Source organism: Hippocampus bargibanti, linkage group LG15 (assembly GCF_051943395.1).
Source record: "Hippocampus bargibanti isolate YZ-2025 linkage group LG15, ASM5194339v1, whole genome shotgun sequence".
NCBI classification, from domain to species: Eukaryota; Metazoa; Chordata; class Actinopteri; order Syngnathiformes; family Syngnathidae; genus Hippocampus; species Hippocampus bargibanti.
In genome coordinates this window covers 8,049,107-8,066,528 of record NC_142748.1, presented here as the reverse complement: position 1 = coordinate 8,066,528, position 17,422 = coordinate 8,049,107, and the positions used below count along the sequence as shown (strand labels likewise).

Sequence of the window (17,422 nt, the reverse complement as noted above, 5' to 3'; positions counted from 1 at the left end):
TATAGCCAGATAGCCAACCAGCCATTTTTTTAAACTTTCTGTTACTCCCGGGTTGAGTGAACGCTGGCGCATGTGTCTGCCGCTGCTCACCCGCAGAAAAACTGATCCTGTGACTGTAAAGTGACCTTGAGAGTTTTGAAAGGCGCTTAGAAATGAAATGTATTATTATTATTATTATTAGAAGATTGAATCGCTGTGTCTTTTGTGTTATGTTACATTATTTTAGTTTTGTTGTTGTTGTTGTTTTGACTTCAAAATGGCCGCAGCCCGATTTATGTGCCCGCCCCCGTGTGTTCTTATTTTAGCTCGGGAACCTCTCGGGAATGTTTGTGAGCTAAATTTATACAGAGTCGGTCATGCAGGGTAACACCGCGGCTAAGGGACATCGCCACGAGACATCGCCTGTGTCTTTGGGACGGCTAGTGCGCTAAAGCGGACCGAGCAAAAGGAAATTGAGCGATTCACAGCCTGAAACAGGAAGTTAGAGTCATTTAACAGGAAGTTAGACCGGAATGAAATGATGCGGGATTTATCTGAGTTGCGGGAGTTGTGGACATCTCCCGCCGCCGTCTCCTTCTCTGTGAGGACTTCCAGGACCTTCCCGTTCGTCCATGTTGTTAAATGCTACAGGTAGCGCGGACGGGAATGCCGTCACCGCGACAACCGCTCTTATTGTCTTTTTCTTTTGTCAGATCCGAGGACGACCAAAGTGTGTCCTCGACCCACTTGCAGCTCAGCGACTTTGATGTCCTCCAGACACTCGGAGTGGGAGGATTTGGACGGGTTCAACTGGTACGACCAATCGTACGTACGATGGTGGTTTTCGCGTCCGTTTACGGTTGTTTGGTTGTGGGTGCGAGCGTTCCAGGTGCAGCTGAAGAACGAGCGCACCAAAACCTTCGCCATGAAAGTCCTCAAGAAACGTCATTTGACTTTGGCGAGGCACAAGGCGCGCTCTGAGAAGGTCATCATGAGCCAGACGCGCTGCCGCTTTGTGGTCAGGTAGGATGCGGGCGGCGGGAGCTCCTACAAAATAAAAGAATCAGAATGATCTTTTATTGCCTAAGTATGTAGAACACACAAGAAATTTGTCTCCGGTAGAAAACACTGCACTAGTACTTCAAGATGGCGCCGCGAGAGTGGCTGCCTTTTCCAGCAGCTCCTGTATTTTGTTTTTCTACTTCTTTCTTTCCTTTCCTCTTCATTTCATAACTTTGCTGATGTGAAATGTAAATTTCTCCACTGCGAGACGAATAAAGGTACATCCAATCCAATAGACAGAAAGCTAGCTAGATAGCTAATAGATAGCTCGTAGATAGATAGCTAGTCAGCCAGCTAGATTGCTAATAGATAGCTATCTATATAGCTAAATAGCTAGTCGATAGCTAGCTAGCTAGCCAGCCAGATAACTAATAGATATCTAGCCAGATAGTCAACCAGCCAGTTTTGTTTTTTTTTTATGTTATGCTAGCTAGTTTTTAATTTATTAGAAATAGATTAGAAAGCTAGCTACCTAGCTAGCTTTCTATCTATATGAGTTACTTCTGGGTTGAGTGAACACTGGTGCGTGTGTCCTTGAGAGTTTTGAAAGGCGCTTATAATTGAAATGTATTATTATCATTAAAAAGCATACAAATGCTAATAAATGCTAATCTAATCTACAATGATTATAACGGGATGCTATTCCACAGGGTTGTGCAAAATTTCAAAGAGGCACTCTACAGTTATATATGGGTTATAGTTTAGGGAGTTCATGGCCATGCTGGAAAAGGTGGTGGGCAGGGTGCGAAGGGTCGTTTCTGGAAAAGGAGGCCTCTTTGTCAATTCGAAGCAAGTCTTACCTGTGCGTATAGGTTGTACCGGACCTTTAAGGACAGCAACTACGTGTACATGCTAATGGAGGCGTGTCTTGGCGGCGAGCTGTGGACGCTCCTCCGGAACAGGTGAGGAACGCCGCCAGCCACCTTATTTGTCTATTATGTCTTCCTCCATTGGAATGTTGTTGTTGTTGTTATTGCTGCGTCAGGGGTTGTTTCGAGGACGCCACTAGTCGCTTCTACGCCGCGTGCGTGCTACAGGCCTTGTCCTACCTTCACGCTCGAGGGGTCATCTACAGGGACGTCAAGCCCGAAAACGTCCTCTTGGACGCTCACGGTTACGCCAAGCTGGTGTGTGTTTGTATGACTAGTCTTGTGAGCAGGAATGAGGACTTTGAATGGGTACATTCCAAGTCCTCACCCCTGTTGTTATTTCAGTTTCAAGTCCACTTTTTATTGCTTTGTTTTTAAACAAGTTGAAGTGGGTTATGGGGTGACATTTCGTGTTCAAATGTAACACTAGTTCTTCTCTAAACTTATCAGCAATGCTGGTCCTCACTCCTTATCTGGAGTTATCTGGACCTCACAAAAACCTTTTAAACAGGAATCTGTGCGTGTGTTTGTATGGCTATTTTCGTGAGGACCATCACAAAGAAATGTTGCACGCAGGTGGACTTTGGTTTCGCCAAGAAGCTCGATGTCGGAAAGAGGAAGAAGACAAAGGTGGACAAGACGTGGACCTTCTGCGGCACCCCCGAGTATATGGCCCCCGAGGTCATCCTCAACAAAGGTCACTGCGCCTCTGCTGACCTTTGGGCACTTGGCATCTTCACGTTTGAACTTCTGACCGGCAGGTAAGAACTGAGTCTTGGCTTTCAAACCCCGCCCACTGCCTTTTTGTCCTCTGGGAATCCAGTCCTCCATTCAGCGGAGCGGATGCGGCGGAGACGTACGCCGCCGTTCTCCAGGGGATGGACACGCTGGAGTTCCCCGGGAAAGTGAGCCTGACCGCCGGTGATCTCATCAGGAAGTTATGCAGGTTGGTGGGTGAAGGCCCGCATCACCTTCACGTCTCATCACACCCCCCGCCCCCACAACCCAAAACAATAGACTCCTCCCACAGGGACGAGCCGACGGAGAGACTGGGGGCACTGAAAAACGGCGAGGACATTCAAAAACATCAGTGAGGACAACTTCAACGTATTGTTGTTGGTCTTCTCAAGCACGCCCGCACTCATTCGCAACGCCTGTCCTGAGCGCAGGTGGTTTGAGAGCTTCGATTGGGAAGGTCTGGGGAAAGGAACGCTGACCCCGCCCATCATACCAGAGGTGAGGGGCAATCAGATGACTTTGAACGTTGGGAGCACAGCTGTGTTGTTCCTTGAGATGATTGCGGTGTGGTTATTTCCTGGATTTGTTTGCGTTCAGGTCTCGTCTCCAACTGACACCAGCAATTTTGACCCTTTTCCTTTGGATAGCGAGGAAGCGATCACGCACGACCATTCGCGTTGGGATCACGATTTCTAGAAGCTGAATTGGACCTTATAGGTTTTTTTCGGGGTAAAAACGCTTTACTATACATGGTCCTTTTTTTAAGCTAAAAACGCCTTACTATACATGGTGTTTTTTTAAGCTAAAAATGCCTTACTATACATGGTGTTTTTTTAAGCTAAAAACGCCTTACTATACATGGTGTTTTTTTTTTTTTAAGCTAAAAACGCCTTACTATACATGGTGTTTTTTTTAAGCTAAAAACGCCTTACTATACATGGTGTTTTTTTTAAGCTAAAAACGCCTTACTATACATGGTGTTTTTTTAAGCTAAAAACGCCTTACTATACATGGTGTTTTTTTAAGCTGAAAATGCCTTACTATACATGGTGTTTTTTTTAAGCTAAAAACGCCTTACTATACATGGTGTTTTTTTAAGCTAAAAACGCCTTACTATACATGGTGTTTTTTTTAAGCTAAAAACGCTTTACTATACATGGTCGAAAAACGCGACACTGTGTGGGATATAGCTTTCAAATGCGTGAGCTGTAACCAGTTAGCCTGTTGATTAACGCCCTGTATTGCAGTCTGTTGGGACCATGTTTGAATCCAACCAAGGTTGCTCATATTTCACTAACTTTTATTGTCATATGTCATTAGAGCAAACGTTTGTCAACAACTTCAATATTTGTTCTCTTTCCCCTCCGTGCTGACCACCGACAGCACGTCCTGAGCACCTGCTGCTACACGCGGTCTAGTGGTCTGAACGCCCGTCTTGTGCATGGGCAACCTGAGGTCGAAACCCACTCATGGCCTCCCTTTTCAACCTCGCTTGATGGTTCTGTGGAAAGTGAAAAGACAAGTTTTATAGTTTGTATTTTTGTACTACGTGTACCAATATCCTAGAAACTGACTGGAACCTACTTGTGCTCCCAATGGCTGACTGGTTAAGGCAATGGATTGCGCATGTGAGGGTTGCTGGTTCGATCCCAGCTCTGGGCGACTTGTGTAAGTTGTTCTTTTCTTCAATCAATGACCTTGAGAATAACATAGAAGCAAAAACAATTTCAATTGAGGGTCTGAAAAGACAAGTTTTTTAGTCTAAGTCTTTTTGTACTTGAGAAAAAAGTCTATAATAGGCCACAACCGAGTCATACTTGTGGTCCCTGTGGCTGACTGGTTAAGGCAATGGCCTCTCGCTGTGAAGGTCCTGGGTTCGATCCCAGCTCTGGGCAACATGTCTAACTTGTGCTTTTATTCCAACAATGAGCTTCAGAATAGGATATAAGCGAACAAACCCGAGTTTCCATTGGGGCCCCGTGGGCCGCTGAGAAAAGTACAAGGGTGTCGACTGCGCGGCACGGGTTCGAAACCAAGTCACAGCGAAAGGTACAAGGGTGTCGACTGCGCGGCACAGGCTCGAAACCAAGTCGAAGCGAAAGCGACCGAGCGAAGCGAGGTCGCTGGAGCGAGTTCACGGGTCCACAAGTGGACAGCCTCCCAGGGCCCGACAAGCACAAGTGTGAACCTGCGAGCGAGCGAAGCGAGCGAGCCAAGTGTCTCAATGCGAGCGAGCGAAGCGAGCTCGCTAGGCAGGTTCGAGGCGCGAAGCGCCGAGAACCTGCAAAGAATTTTACTAAGTGTCAACGCGGTATCGCATGATAAATACATGAATTTTTTGCAAAAACAGCCACGCCCCCATGGTCCAGTGGGCAGGGCAGATACTTGCGGCGCAGAAGTGCAGGGTTCAAGACCAGGCACGTGCAACTGGTACAACCTGAATAATGGCATTGTGAGAAAGGGCAATCAAAACACCTCACTACACATGGTCGCTTTATTTTTGGTCTAAAAACACTTTTTTTTTTCAGCAAAAAACACCTGACTACACATGGTCTTTGTGGGGATAAAAAAAACTTACCAGAACTCCGGAGCGAACTTTGATGAGTGACCTGGTGCCAACTTTCTTCCTCTGCCGGGTGGGTGTCCCTCCTCTGGTGGTCCCATCAGTTTCATCCAGGCCTGTTTAATTGAAAGAAAATTCAATAAATCAGTTGAAGAACACATCAAAAGAAACCTCAGTGTCATTAATATATGATGATTTCTTTTTGTCATAAAAAAATCGTTTGCAATAAAAGATGACGTTTTCACTACAAAGAGACGACTACCTTCATTGTGGGCGACTTGGCTTGGGTCTTCTTCTTTTGTGTCCTCGATCGATCCCGGTTTTGTGCATCCTCTTCTCTCACACCAGCTCATGCCCGCGCAACTTGAGATGAGAGAGTCCTGCCAAAACAACACCAACGTCACAATCATCATTTGTCATATGATGGGACAAATTTGTCGAGACAAACTTACGTTGAATTCGGCTCCATTTTCAGCAGATCTTTCAAGCCGTCAAATGTCGGTTCCTTTTACGGGAGGCTAATGATGAATTCAGCTGAAATACAAACATGCAAGCATCTTATCACGTCCAACGTAGCAGAGTCCCAAAGCACAAAAACAGCTTTTAGGTTAAAATATTACAAGCTAATATTAGCATTACCAGTTACATTTAATCTTTTTAACTCACTATTTTAATGTTCATCCTACAATGTTTAAAATGGCGAACTAAATGTATTTATTTCCTTCACAGCTAACTTCGAACTTGAAGATGCAAAACAACGATATGACACAAGTTAACATTAGCAGGTGTGACGTTAGCTTAAGCGCGCTAGCTCGGAGCGACGTTAGCTTTAGCGAGATAGCTCGATTACTCGGCGTGGTGGTCAAACCTCAATCTTTGTCGCTGGTTCCAAGATGGTTGTCTCCGCGCACACTCTGGACACTAAAGGTATAAATTCGAGCTGGGTGAACCCGTCAACATCTGCCATCCTTGCTCGTTTTGTTGCCTCGGTAGGTCGGAAGAGAAGCTAACAATCCATGCTGGCACATCTCAGCATTGGGAGAACATCCGCTTCCGGCCGGCTTGGGCGGAAACACGTAATCGGAAAGTAAAACATTGCAGTCAGAACAAAAACATATTTGTCAAACAACCTGATGATGCATGGTCGTTTTTTTCGGCCAAAAATGCATTAGTATACATAGTCGTTTTTTGGGGCTAAAAACGCCATCGTATACATGGTCGTTTTATTCACCTTAAAACACCTTACCATACATGGTGGGGTTTTTTTCGGGATAAAAACGCCTTCCTCTACATGGGCGAGTTTTTTTTTTACCTAAAAACGCCTTACTATACACGGTCGTTTTTTTCGGGCTAAAAACGCCTTTCGGGCTAAAAACGCCTTTCCAGATGTAATTTCTTCATGTGTCTGCCAGACGGCGAAAATTCCCCATTTCTAAATGTAATTTCTGTATGTGTCCGCCAGACGGCGAAAATTCCCCATTTCTAAATGTAATTTCTGTATATGTCCGCCAGACGGCGCAAATTCCCCATCGATGTAGGTGCAGATCTGTCCCAGGTATATTAAGGCATTTTACACCGAAAAAGACGAGTTTTGAAAGGTGTTTATAAATGAACTGTATTATTAAATGCATAATATAGAACTAAAATCTGTACGTTTCCATTCTTTCAAAATAATTAAATCCATTTAAGGTTATACTAAAAAAACACAAAAAGAACAACAGGTTCTGAAATACATCCATATATACTTATATATACTAAGTATTTATGAAGCCATCTCTTAAATGTCCCTCATGAGATTAAGTTAGCACAAAACCACCATCGCCATATATACAAGTTGGGAGGGGGGGGGGTGTTTAACATGGAAATGCTTTAAAGTGATGCCAACCAATTCTGAGCAGAGAAAAAAGTGACGGATTGTTCGTTTGACATTTTAACGTCAATTAGGTGCAATTCCGCAAAATACGTTTTCCAGAGATACAGCAAGGGAGCGGAGGGTTGCGTTGTTGTTTTTTTTTTAAATACATGTAGGCTTTGGAATAAGGCTGGGCGGCATGGGGGGGCTGTTCGGAGGCGACCCCCCCTCGTCCGGGTGGGACAGAGGCACCGTGTCCTCCTCGTCGACGTAGCGCTCCAACTCGGCCTTCGGTTGTCGGGGAACGCCAGCGAGATGAGCGCCTCGGGCTCGCACGCAAACTTGTACACGTAGCGCTCCCCCGCCACCTAAGCAAGCGCTAGACCCGACCGACGTTTAGTGGCAACAATTTGGGGGCGGGGGCGGGGCCGGTTGAAATGTCGCGGGTGAAGTGGGAGGGGTTACCGTTTGCGTGATTCCTTTCTCGTAGTAGTAGCGCAGAGAGCGGCTCAGCTTGTCGTCGTTCATGGCGGGACGGTTCTTCTGCATACCCCACAGACGGGCCACCTGGACGGGACATTTTGCTTAACCCACCTGACCGCCTAACTCAGAATCGCACCATGACGTTACATGAAAATAATAATCATCCAAATGTATACTTTTTGAAATACAGCTAACATCTGACTTACAACCACCATTTTGGTCAGCCAGCCAGCATGTCACTCTCGCACAGCAATCGACCGCGCGATGGGAGGGAGTTTGCAAGTCATTTAGCCTCCGAGTCTCTATTCAACATTTTGAATGTATTTCGACTTACGACCATTTTGACTTACGACCGTTTGGTCGGAACGGAACTCAGTCGTAAGTCGGATGTTACCTGTATATTGCCATGGTTGAGCCTGGGCTAATTGCAGTTACACTCATTCGCTGCCATTCACAAATTTATTCAGGAATTGAAAAGCATGACGTGGAGCGCCATTCCGGAATTTGTTCGGGTTTTGGTTTTTTGTTGCCGATAAAGCGCTGGTGAGACCTCCCACAAGGGGGCAGCGTGTCTTCGCGGAAGCGCATGATGAATACATGAATTTTGAGCGGAATTGGCCACACCCCCTTGGTCCAGTGGCTAGGGCGGAGACTGGCAGTGCAGCAGTGCAGGGTTCAAGACCAGGCAGGTGCAACTGGTACAAACTGCACATTGTGAGAAAGGCAAATCAAAACACCTCACTACACATGGTCGTCTAAAAACACTTTTTTTCAGCAAAAAACGCCTGACTACACATGGTCTTTGTGGGGATAAAAAAAACTTACAACTCCGGAGCGAACTTTGATGAGTGACCTCGTGCCAACTTTCTTCCTCTGCCGGGTGGGTGTCCCTCCTCTGGTGGTCCCATCAGTTTCATCCAGGCCTGTTTAATTGAAAGAAATTTAAATAAATCAGTTGAACAACAGATCAGAGTTTCATAATATATTATGACTTTTGTCATAAAAAAATCGTTTGCAATAAAAGATGACGTTTTCACTCCAAAAAGATGACTACCTTCATTGTGGACGACTTGGCTTGGTTCTTCTTCTTTTGTGTCCTCGATCGAACCCGGTTTTGTGCATCGTCTTCTCTCACACCAGCTCATGCCCGAGCAACTTGAGACGAGAGAGTCCTGCCAAAACAACACCAACGTCACAATCATCATTTGTCATATGATGGGACAAATTTGTTGAGACAAACTTACGTTGAATTCGGCTCCATTTTCAGCAGATCTTTCAAGCCGTCAAATGTCGGTTCCTTTTACGGGAGGCTCATGACGAATTCAGCTGAAATACAAACATGCAAGCATCTTATCACGTCCAACGTAGCAGTCTCAATGCACAAAAATAGCTAACTTCAAACTTGAAGACAACGATGTGACACAAGTCAAGGGCGGGGCTTGGGCGGAGTTTGGGGCGGACTTTGCAGCATTTTTCCAATTTTTTCTAAGTCCCACTGTTTCTTCAAAAATTTCCCACCTAAGATTCAAGGTTAGAGGTGCACTTTAGTCACTCTTAACAGTCATATCACTGTTGCCATGGGTTCAACATGCAGCATTTTTCAAACATTTTCTAAGTCCCACCTAAGATTCAATGTTAGAGGTGCACTTTTGTCACTCCAGGCAGTGGTTACACTGTTCTGGTGGCTTTCACATGACCTGTGCAGTGAAGTATTTTCACATTTTTTGAAAAAAGTCACGGATGCATTTCTGTGAATAGTTGAGAGTCTAATCTGCCCCCACGTGGATCGTATCTTTGTTGTGGAAAACATCCAAAACAACATTCAAGTGAAACGCTGAATTATTGACAGTTATGGACGAGCCAAATAACTATCGCAACGTATCGTAATCGTACTCCTAAATTCCCCACATAAACACGCTCACGGATAAATGACAAATAGTGAGTTTAAAAAGTTAAAATGACTCACCGATTACTTCGTTTGTTGCTAGCGGAAGTAGTTGCTCTTAGAAGCGGATGTGGTACCTTCCGTTCTGACGGTGCTTCTTCTTCGTCTTGTGATTGTATTGGATCATACCGCGCATATCGCTCTCTACTGGCCAGGCACCCACAAAGCCCGATGGAATTTTCAGTGTTCCGCTGGAGCCGACACGGTGAAGTAACAATATTTGACCAATATTCGACATAAAAAGACGCCTTACGATACATTTTTAGTTTTTTTTTTTTGGGGGGGGGGCACTTTACATCAGGCGTGGGCATTTTTGGGCGGCGGAGAGGCATTGATTTTTCAAATTTAAGAGGGATGCTGGGTCAGCACAAGATAAGGTACAAATAAAAACTGCATATATTGACAGCATCAACAGAACAAAACCATTTAAATATGAACATGCGTTGTTTTTAAACTGACATTGAGAGCTAATGTATTATTATTATTACGTATTAAAATGGCATGGGAAATTCGTTTGGAAGCAGGAAGGGTCCCCTCTGGTGGATGAAGCCATGTCCGTTTGCCCACGACATGTTACGCCTTTTGTTTTTCCAAACAATAAGAAAAAAAAATCACATTTGCACTTTTGGCTAAGTATGCAAAAACACAAAATTAGCTTAATTAATTAACATCCCCAGCTATGACACATTGAGAACATACACATAAGACCCACACGGGAAGGCAAAATGGTCTTAGAAAAATCGTCACCAGTGGAGTTATTTTAATGAGAAGGACAAACGTTTTGGTAAAATATATATATTTATTAATTATAAACTAAGCATTGAATTCAGTCTGACAACGGTGAGTGTTTTCCGCTAGCTAACTCGGGAGCGGAGCTGCTCTCCAACACGATGAGGTCATTGTCTGCAAAAGTGATGTCCAAAGAGTTACTCAGCTCACGGTCAGGGCTACCGTTCATTTGGAGGTCGGTGCTCGAGGTTCTGCCGGACACATGCGGCCAGCGGCTATCATCCTCAGGAGACATCTTGGCAAAACAGTTTGCTGCAAAACTATTTGGGTTGACCGCATCCTCGTCATCGCTGACTTGCACGATGCTCTCGTTGGATGATGAGAGTGACGCGGCGTCCTTGTCCCTTATGGCTCCTTGGCTGAGGTCAACCACCGGTTCCTTCTCCACCTCAGAACTGCTAACGAGAACCGGTGCCTGCGTTGTCTCCTCAATGTTACAAGAGTGGACCTCCACTGGTGTCTCCACGAGACTGCTCCCGGTTGCGGTGTCTTCGGACAGGGTCCGCTGGTCCTGGCAGTGTCCCAGGTAGAAAATAGCCGGTGCGGCTTTGGCGGTGGACTCACATGGTTTGTTTATGTCGCCGTCGGCGCACGAGGAAAGCACACAGTCTTTATTGTGAGGGTGATGAGGAGCCGGGCTGGGGAGAGGATTTCAAGTTCAAACGGTGACATAAAGAACAACACTGTTCTAATCACATTCGTGTTTTTCGATGAGATCAGCCCAAATAGCAAACTTCCGATTGGAGTTGACAGTGAACCGTTGCTACGGTGACGCCCTCACCTCTCCACGGACTCGTACGATACGCTGAAACTTGGTTCTGAGGTGACGGCGTCCTCCTCCTGAGCCTGAACCCATCCTCGATTAGAAGAAGCGTAGGTTAAGATGGCGTCCGTCACCGTGTAAGGGGTGTGGCCCTGAACGCAGTCCAAAATGTGTCCCACGGGGAGCTGCGTCTGCAGGAATAAGTGAAGCTGGCTGTCCGACAGACAAACGGTCATGTTCACCACCCTGGACACCAAAAAAATAGACAGTATTTTTTTACACACCACGCAAAAACAAACTCGGCAAAAAAAAAAAAAAAAAAAACACCTTTAGCTCAGATTTTAACCTGTCGCCAAATGTCTGGACTGATTGCCCCATTCGCTCCGGTATCACATCATCAGCATGACTAAACCAATGTGGCAACATTCCCAGAAATGTGTTGTAAGCACGATCCAAATTAAACCTCACCACACCATGGCGATTGAGTGAAGGGTTTTACTGTTTTATGAAAATAGCTTCTTTTACTCCCCTTTTCAAACCATCTATGAATAATCATGAGTTAATGTCGGCTTGCGAAGATAGGACTTACTTGTCCAGGAATACTTGAAGTCCGTGACGCCTACGCTCCAAGAAATCCTCATTGCTGAAGGAGAAGAATGACTTTCCAGGTAGGTCTGGAACGGGCCTAGAGCACCACAAACATCTGTTAAACTCAACACAGGGCACATTTCTCTTGTCCTCAATTTGCTTCAAAAAAAACATTTATCTGGCTCCATATTGCTTAAAGAGTAAAACATGTCGGACTCACACTAAGCCGGCGTTCTTCTGCAGCTTCTTCTTCAGCCATGCAAACTCGCTGTAGCGCCGTCGCACGCATGACGTTTTGGCGGTGAACGCCTTACTGTTTGTCTGCAATCGCACACATTTGTGCACAGTCAGCAGTCAAGTGGATGACAGTGACGGAAGATCACGAGGGGGGCGGCGAGGGTTGCCATTGCTGCGGTGCTAACAGACAGTTGCCATAACAATACCAGGAAGTGATCTGCTGACATCATCTGTCTGCGATTTCGTCACGGTTTAACTAATACTGAATTAAAGCAAGTGACATTCTCGAAAAAATATTTCAATGGATGTTTTCAATATTTTGATGTTGATCTTGCTTATAGCGTATTCAAAGAGTCCAAGTTTGGTTCACTCGTCAAAGCGTAGCAATCGCAGTCACTTACGTGGAGGAAGATCTTGTAATCCACGTAGGAATTCCACAAGCTTTCGTTCTGCACGCGGGGATCTTGAACTCGCACAGCAACAAACTCCTACATAAGCCAGGGGGGTGGAGGTAAAAAAAAGATGCATTCTTTCAAAATTTCAACAGTCTGTACTTTTGTCATCCAAAACGCTGGCGTCAATGAGGTGCTACAAATGGAATATAGACTAAGAGTCAGGAAGAAGACATTACTGATAGCATTGTCTTGACAGCTGCAGTATTATTTCCAATTGGAGAAAAATAGACAAAGTGACTTACATCTTCGTGGTTCATGGTCACTGGCGCAAAGATGCTGACGTGCTGACGGAGATGAGAAGCCAGAGGCATTTTCAATTCACATGCTGCAGTGTGACCTGTGAAGCAAGAAGAGAAGTTCAAGTCACTCTCGTTGCACTTTTACGAGTTAGTCACACACGAAATGACGACTGGTGTGAATGCTGGGGCGGCATTGACCGACAGCGGCGCTTTGACTTTGGAAATAGTTTTGTTTTATGACCACATTGGTCACTGAAAACTATTTACTCAACAGATTTCTTTTAAATCAAAAGGAAATTTGTAATAAAGGTTTATCCAATCTAATCTAATCGTAATCTACACCGTGTTTTGATTGTCTCACCTGTCTCGTTCGTTTTAAGAATGTCAACCTGCATTGTTGACAATTCGGAAAAGAAATGACACGTAATGTATGACGTCACTCTGTACAGTTGTTCACAAGTATTTGACTGAACGACTACAACGGTGACATTTAATCATACACGTTTTTAAAACAGTCACATGAATATTTGAAAAGATTGGTGTTTTGAAAAAGGCTGTCAGTGTTTCTTGGTGCGCAAAAACAAACAGGAGCTAAAAGCTAATTCTGGTTGACTTACTTTGCACCGGGTCTTTGTAAATTTGCAAACGATCGTATTGGGTTTAAAGTGAGCCGTTGGGTGGGTGACTCTCAAACAAGAGCCGAAAGCTTCCCGTGTTTCAGTCTGGCGGTTTGATCGTCCGACAAGCTTCAATCTCCATTTCACAAGTCACACAAGAGCTATATGCTAGCCAAGATAGCCTCACGCCTTTGAATCGTGACGTCATCGAGTGGAAGGGAAGCACAGCCCGTTTTGACGCATGCGCATTGGTTAATTGCAGTGTTACCCAGAAAATGTAAAATAAAACGTAGAAATGTAGAAATGAGGCAAAAAAACATTCGAATTCTGTTTGATTACTGTTTTGGTCTACTGTGGAAATTATTTTCAATTTTGAGCCGCAAAAAACATCCTATGTATGTATTATTACACAACACATTGTCCTCAAGCGCTAGGACGCCCTCTTGTGGTCAGTATGAGAAACGCTGTCAATGACACCAACAAGAAACAAAAATAATCACAAAAATACGCCACGCATGTTTTCATTCAATTCCACAGAGATTTTACGTAAGATTGGCGTGAATGATGATTGGTAGACAACGAGGAATCGTGCGGGCGAAATAGTCTGTTGTTCCATTTAGTACATTTTACAACCTCGTAGATTTTAAAATGTGTGCATTATCAAAAAAACATTTGTTGTATCTTCGACATAATAGTTGGCCAAATAAATAACGAACTTGAGTCATTTAGAATGAGCTAAACATAACAAAAAAACATAAAAATGCGCCATGTCCCGGTGAAAGGAAACTGCGCATGCGTATGGCGTAACCTTTCGTCACTTCGCCTCTCGTCTCAGACGAAAAGGGGCGGGGCACTTCGGCTACATTTAGCTTCGAGCTCGCCAAAAAGCTAGCATCGCGGTGTAACCTACCAGGTAGGGAAAATCTAAACACAGAACCGCCTAAGCTATTGGGCTGCAATAAAAAAACTAGCGTTGCACCGTGCTCCTTTTCGGTTGGGGGTCTCCCTAAAAAAATCGAACTGCGAGTCAGAGGTGAGTTATTTTTTTCCCTCCAAAAGCGAGCGCTTTAAGACAATGTGTGAGAGCGTGAGTGTGTAAGAGCGAGCGTGCATCCGTGTGTGAGAGAGATCGAGAGGCAGAGTGCAAACATGGCTAGCCATCAGCCACTTGAATTCATACATTTTCATTCACCTTCACAATGTTGCACAAAATGGAGCCCGTGTTCATCGTGAAAAAAGAACACTTCGTATAAATCTAAATGAGACCAGACTACTCGATGCATTGGACTGGAGGTGAAAGCTGCAGAACACAACATGGAGGGCGAAATGCACTCTCTATGCTAGCAGTCTCCAGCAAGCAAGGCTTTGTCGTGCTGCGTTATGATTCCCCCACGTTACTTGGCGGCTACAGCACTGGAAAACGCCCCCCCCCCCCCCCCCCCCACCAACAGTCTTTGTTTCCAGTTGTATTTTTCTATTTTTAAACCCTCTCATCTAGATGCTGTTGCATCCGTTATTCTCATACAACCATGTTTGAATAGATGGGGTGGTTGCTAGCAGCTTTTTATATGTACATTTTTACCATCTAAGTCTTTTTACCTAAGGTCATTTCTAATTTTCATTTTAATAGTGCAAAAAAAATTACAAGAAAGCCCTGCAAAAGCCCTGCAAACATGTCAAAACATCTTCACCCATTGGAATGAATGAAAATGGCTGTAATTCGTATCCAGAATATTGGTTCATGTATGTAATTGGTTCATGTAAATATTATTTTTGACAGTTCAAAGCGCTTAAGGCGTCCTTTCTGAAGAACTGATCGCGCTCTGCAAACTTCTTGTTGTGAAGTAAGTGTTTCCGGAATATGGCAGCATATATTTGAGACTATCAATAATTTCAATATAATAAAATATACATTTGATTGTGAATTGAGTCATCGTCTTGGTACTGAATAAATAAAACATGTTTTATTTTTCATATCATGTATCCTGTTTGTCAACAGATTGACGTTGTCAATTAAAACAAATGAATTAGCGGATTTGTTGTCATGCGCCCATTTTGCTTTTCTTCTTTCTTACCAATTTGAGCAGGACCCTGCTGGTCTCCAGGTCTCCTTGAAGAGTATGAGCCTAACCACCGAAACCCCCAACGATGGCCCCAGCGTTACAGAAGGTTTGAGCATTCTTTCAGCAAAATGTCATACAAAATCGTCAAAATATGGCTTTTGTAAAATTGTATTTATATTTTTATGTGAGGATTAAGTGGTGTTATTTTTTTGTATCTTAAACAGTATTTGTTTTCAATGCTGTACAAAAATGCGGCTTTTTTTAAGTTGAAATGCAATTTCTTTTAGTTTGTTTTTCAACAATTTTTGGTCTATTATATTAAATATAAAGTACTTTAAAAAAATCTGAGTCCAGTTGTAATATTGAAATGGCATTATGTTAGTGGCTAGAAGTACTATTTTCAATTCATTTATTTACAAAAAAAAAAAAACAATTTAGAGGCCTAACCGTTCACTGTCGTCTGCCAGAGACCAAGCAGCCTTCGCCCGAGAAGGAAAAGAAAGTGGATGACGTAGCTGAGGAAGAGGAGGAGGAAGAATATGTGGTGGAGAAGGTCCTGAATCGGCGGGTGGTCAAAGGGAGGGTGGAGTACCTCCTCAAGTGGAAAGGATTCTCGGAGTGAGGGCTGTTTTTCTGAGCGCTGCTAAATTAAAAAATGTTTTGTGCACGTGTTGTTAACATGCGTCGTGTTTGTGTTGTGACACACCTTTTTTTTTTGTATGTGCGCCCAGGGAAGACAACACATGGGAGCCTGAGGACAACCTAGACTGTCCTGACCTCATCGCAGAGTTCCTCCAGTCTCAGAAGTCGGCGCAAGAGGGCAAACGAAAGGCATCCACTGACGGAGACGGAGAAGAAAGTAAATCCAAGAGGAAGAAAGATGACGTGAGTGGAAAAATTCACAGACAATTGAACTTTGGATTCGCAGTGATAAATGGAGGTGGACATTTGTCTTTTTTTTGTCAGACAGAGAAACTGAGGGGCTTTGCCAGAGGTTTGGACCCGGAGAGAATCATCGGAGCCACCGATTCGACAGGAGAGCTCATGTTCCTCATGAAGTGGTTCGTACCCACCGCATGAAATTTTACTCATTCGCTGCCATTCACAAATGTATTCGGAAATTGAAAATATGACAGAGCGGCATTTGTTTGGGTGACAATAAAGCGCTGGTCAGGCCTCTGGCAATGTTTTTCCCTTCCACGAGGGGGCAGCATTTGCCTTTTGTCCATATTAGCGCTTCGTTACAGCGCTATATAAATCACTATGTATGTATTGCATTGTATTTTGGACAGCCACCCTCATTTCAAGCTCATATAACTCCAGGCCCGTATAATTTAGGAATTAACTTTTTTTTCTGCTGAAAGAAGAGAGTCTAAGGTTTCTAAAGCAGCATTGAAAGTTAATGTAGTCCTAAAACTTAATATTCTGTGGGTCCTGGAATTCCAGTGACAATGACAAAAAAACCCTAGCACTGGAGTGGACGCATTTTTGCATGTCTGGCAGTGAATGAGTTAAAAAGCTTTATTTCCAGGGCCAACTTTCTCAACTTTTAAAAACATTTTTTAAGGAAAAATTCCGACGAAGCAGACCTGGTTCCAGCAAAGGAGGCTAACGTCAAATGCCCGCAGGTGGTCATTTCTTTCTATGAGGAACGGCTCACCTGGCATTCATATCCCAGCGAAGATGAGAAAAAGGATGATAAAAATTAAAAAAAAAAGTGTAGCTATGAACTTACTTTGGGTTCCAAAGGAGGTTGACGGGGGTGGATGGGAAGCGAGTGGGGTTGAACCATTCAGTTAGTCCGACGTTGGTTGTGATTTCATGTATGTAGAACATCATCCTGCATGACACCGTGTCCATATCGTTTTAAAACTTTTGTCATTTCACACCTTTTACTGTTTTTCTCATGTGCCATTTTATATATATGTATATTTTTTCCCCCTCCTTCCTTCCCATCTTAGCAGTCGTGTTCCGATGAGAATTCATTTACCGTGATGACTACGTGCTTGGTGATGGTTATTGTTTTTTTTCCATGTCTCGTTGTCATTTTTGGAAAATAAATTCACTTTTTGTTATATTTTTGTGTCGGCGTGGAGATTGGTTGTGCAGAATTTAAACAAAAGTTTGTCAATAAGAAATCACTGCCTACCTTGAGACCAGACGCGGACGATCGTAGCTCA

At 44.0% G+C, this 17,422-nt stretch overlaps 4 protein-coding genes across 26 annotated transcripts; 2 read left to right on the top strand and 2 right to left on the bottom strand.

Annotated features, from left to right (window-relative positions):
• Positions 1 to 48: 48 nt before the first annotated feature.
• Positions 49 to 4,316, top strand: LOC148887519 (cGMP-dependent protein kinase 1-like). Of its 6 annotated transcripts, XR_016117347.1 has the most exons (12): positions 52 to 630; positions 693 to 792; positions 869 to 1,002; positions 1,854 to 1,943; positions 2,027 to 2,168; positions 2,487 to 2,671; positions 2,734 to 2,856; positions 2,941 to 3,000; positions 3,080 to 3,146; positions 3,246 to 3,377; positions 4,032 to 4,103; positions 4,215 to 4,316. XR_016117347.1 is itself a non-coding variant. In XM_089015109.1 (11 exons), the coding sequence occupies exons 1-10, from the start codon at positions 518 to 520 to the stop codon at positions 3,342 to 3,344; spliced, it is 1,113 nt and encodes a 370-aa protein (XP_088871235.1). In that variant the 5' UTR covers positions 52 to 517; the 3' UTR covers positions 3,345 to 3,377; positions 4,215 to 4,316. The 6 variants fall into 6 exon arrangements, 4 of the variants coding, with proteins under 4 accessions (XP_088871237.1, XP_088871235.1, XP_088871233.1 ...); XR_016117346.1 differs by having other exon boundaries at positions 3,246 to 4,103; XM_089015109.1 differs by lacking the exon at positions 4,032 to 4,103.
• LOC148887518 (uncharacterized) lies at positions 3,405 to 9,573 on the bottom strand. Of its 14 annotated transcripts, XR_016117357.1 has the most exons (13): positions 9,513 to 9,573; positions 8,791 to 8,872; positions 8,601 to 8,718; positions 8,372 to 8,469; positions 7,529 to 8,251; positions 6,080 to 6,272; positions 5,664 to 5,745; positions 5,474 to 5,591; positions 5,227 to 5,327; positions 4,978 to 5,085; positions 3,795 to 4,345; positions 3,722 to 3,757; positions 3,579 to 3,648 (listed from the first exon to the last, which is right to left on the bottom strand). XR_016117357.1 is itself a non-coding variant. In XM_089015113.1 (11 exons), exons 3-6 carry the CDS (start codon positions 8,689 to 8,691, stop codon positions 6,165 to 6,167), a joined length of 399 nt encoding a protein of 132 aa, XP_088871239.1. In that variant the 5' UTR covers positions 8,692 to 8,718; positions 8,791 to 8,872; positions 9,513 to 9,573; the 3' UTR covers positions 3,932 to 4,345; positions 4,978 to 5,085; positions 5,227 to 5,327; positions 5,474 to 5,591; positions 5,664 to 5,745; positions 6,080 to 6,164. The 14 variants fall into 14 exon arrangements, 3 of the variants coding, with proteins under 3 accessions (XP_088871239.1, XP_088871241.1, XP_088871240.1); XR_016117349.1 differs by adding an exon at positions 3,405 to 3,496 and having other exon boundaries at positions 3,539 to 4,345; XR_016117358.1 differs by lacking the exon at positions 3,722 to 3,757 and having other exon boundaries at positions 3,511 to 3,612.
• Positions 9,574 to 10,276: 703 nt separating this feature from the next.
• snx11 (sorting nexin 11) lies at positions 10,277 to 16,080 on the bottom strand. Of its 3 annotated transcripts, none has more exons than XM_089015038.1 (7): positions 15,952 to 16,080; positions 12,566 to 12,662; positions 12,270 to 12,356; positions 11,852 to 11,952; positions 11,633 to 11,728; positions 11,062 to 11,289; positions 10,277 to 10,918 (listed from the first exon to the last, which is right to left on the bottom strand). In XM_089015038.1, exons 2-7 carry the CDS (start codon positions 12,632 to 12,634, stop codon positions 10,318 to 10,320), a joined length of 1,182 nt encoding a protein of 393 aa, XP_088871164.1. In that variant the 5' UTR covers positions 12,635 to 12,662; positions 15,952 to 16,080; the 3' UTR covers positions 10,277 to 10,317. The 3 variants fall into 3 exon arrangements, with proteins under 3 accessions (XP_088871164.1, XP_088871165.1, XP_088871163.1); XM_089015039.1 differs by lacking the exon at positions 15,952 to 16,080 and adding an exon at positions 15,690 to 15,813 and having other exon boundaries at positions 12,566 to 12,660; XM_089015037.1 differs by lacking the exon at positions 15,952 to 16,080 and adding an exon at positions 13,180 to 13,383 and having other exon boundaries at positions 12,566 to 12,660.
• cbx1b (chromobox 1b) lies at positions 14,023 to 17,319 on the top strand. 3 transcript variants are annotated; one of them, XM_089015042.1, is made up of 7 exons: positions 14,030 to 14,212; positions 14,960 to 15,023; positions 15,267 to 15,348; positions 15,710 to 15,860; positions 15,974 to 16,127; positions 16,209 to 16,303; positions 16,810 to 17,319. In XM_089015042.1, the coding sequence occupies exons 3-7, from the start codon at positions 15,300 to 15,302 to the stop codon at positions 16,949 to 16,951; spliced, it is 591 nt and encodes a 196-aa protein (XP_088871168.1). In that variant the 5' UTR covers positions 14,030 to 14,212; positions 14,960 to 15,023; positions 15,267 to 15,299; the 3' UTR covers positions 16,952 to 17,319. The 3 variants fall into 3 exon arrangements, with proteins under 3 accessions (XP_088871167.1, XP_088871166.1, XP_088871168.1); XM_089015041.1 differs by having other exon boundaries at positions 14,023 to 14,212; positions 15,264 to 15,348; positions 15,974 to 16,303; XM_089015040.1 differs by having other exon boundaries at positions 14,024 to 14,212; positions 15,974 to 16,303.
• Positions 17,320 to 17,422: the final 103 nt, after the last annotated feature.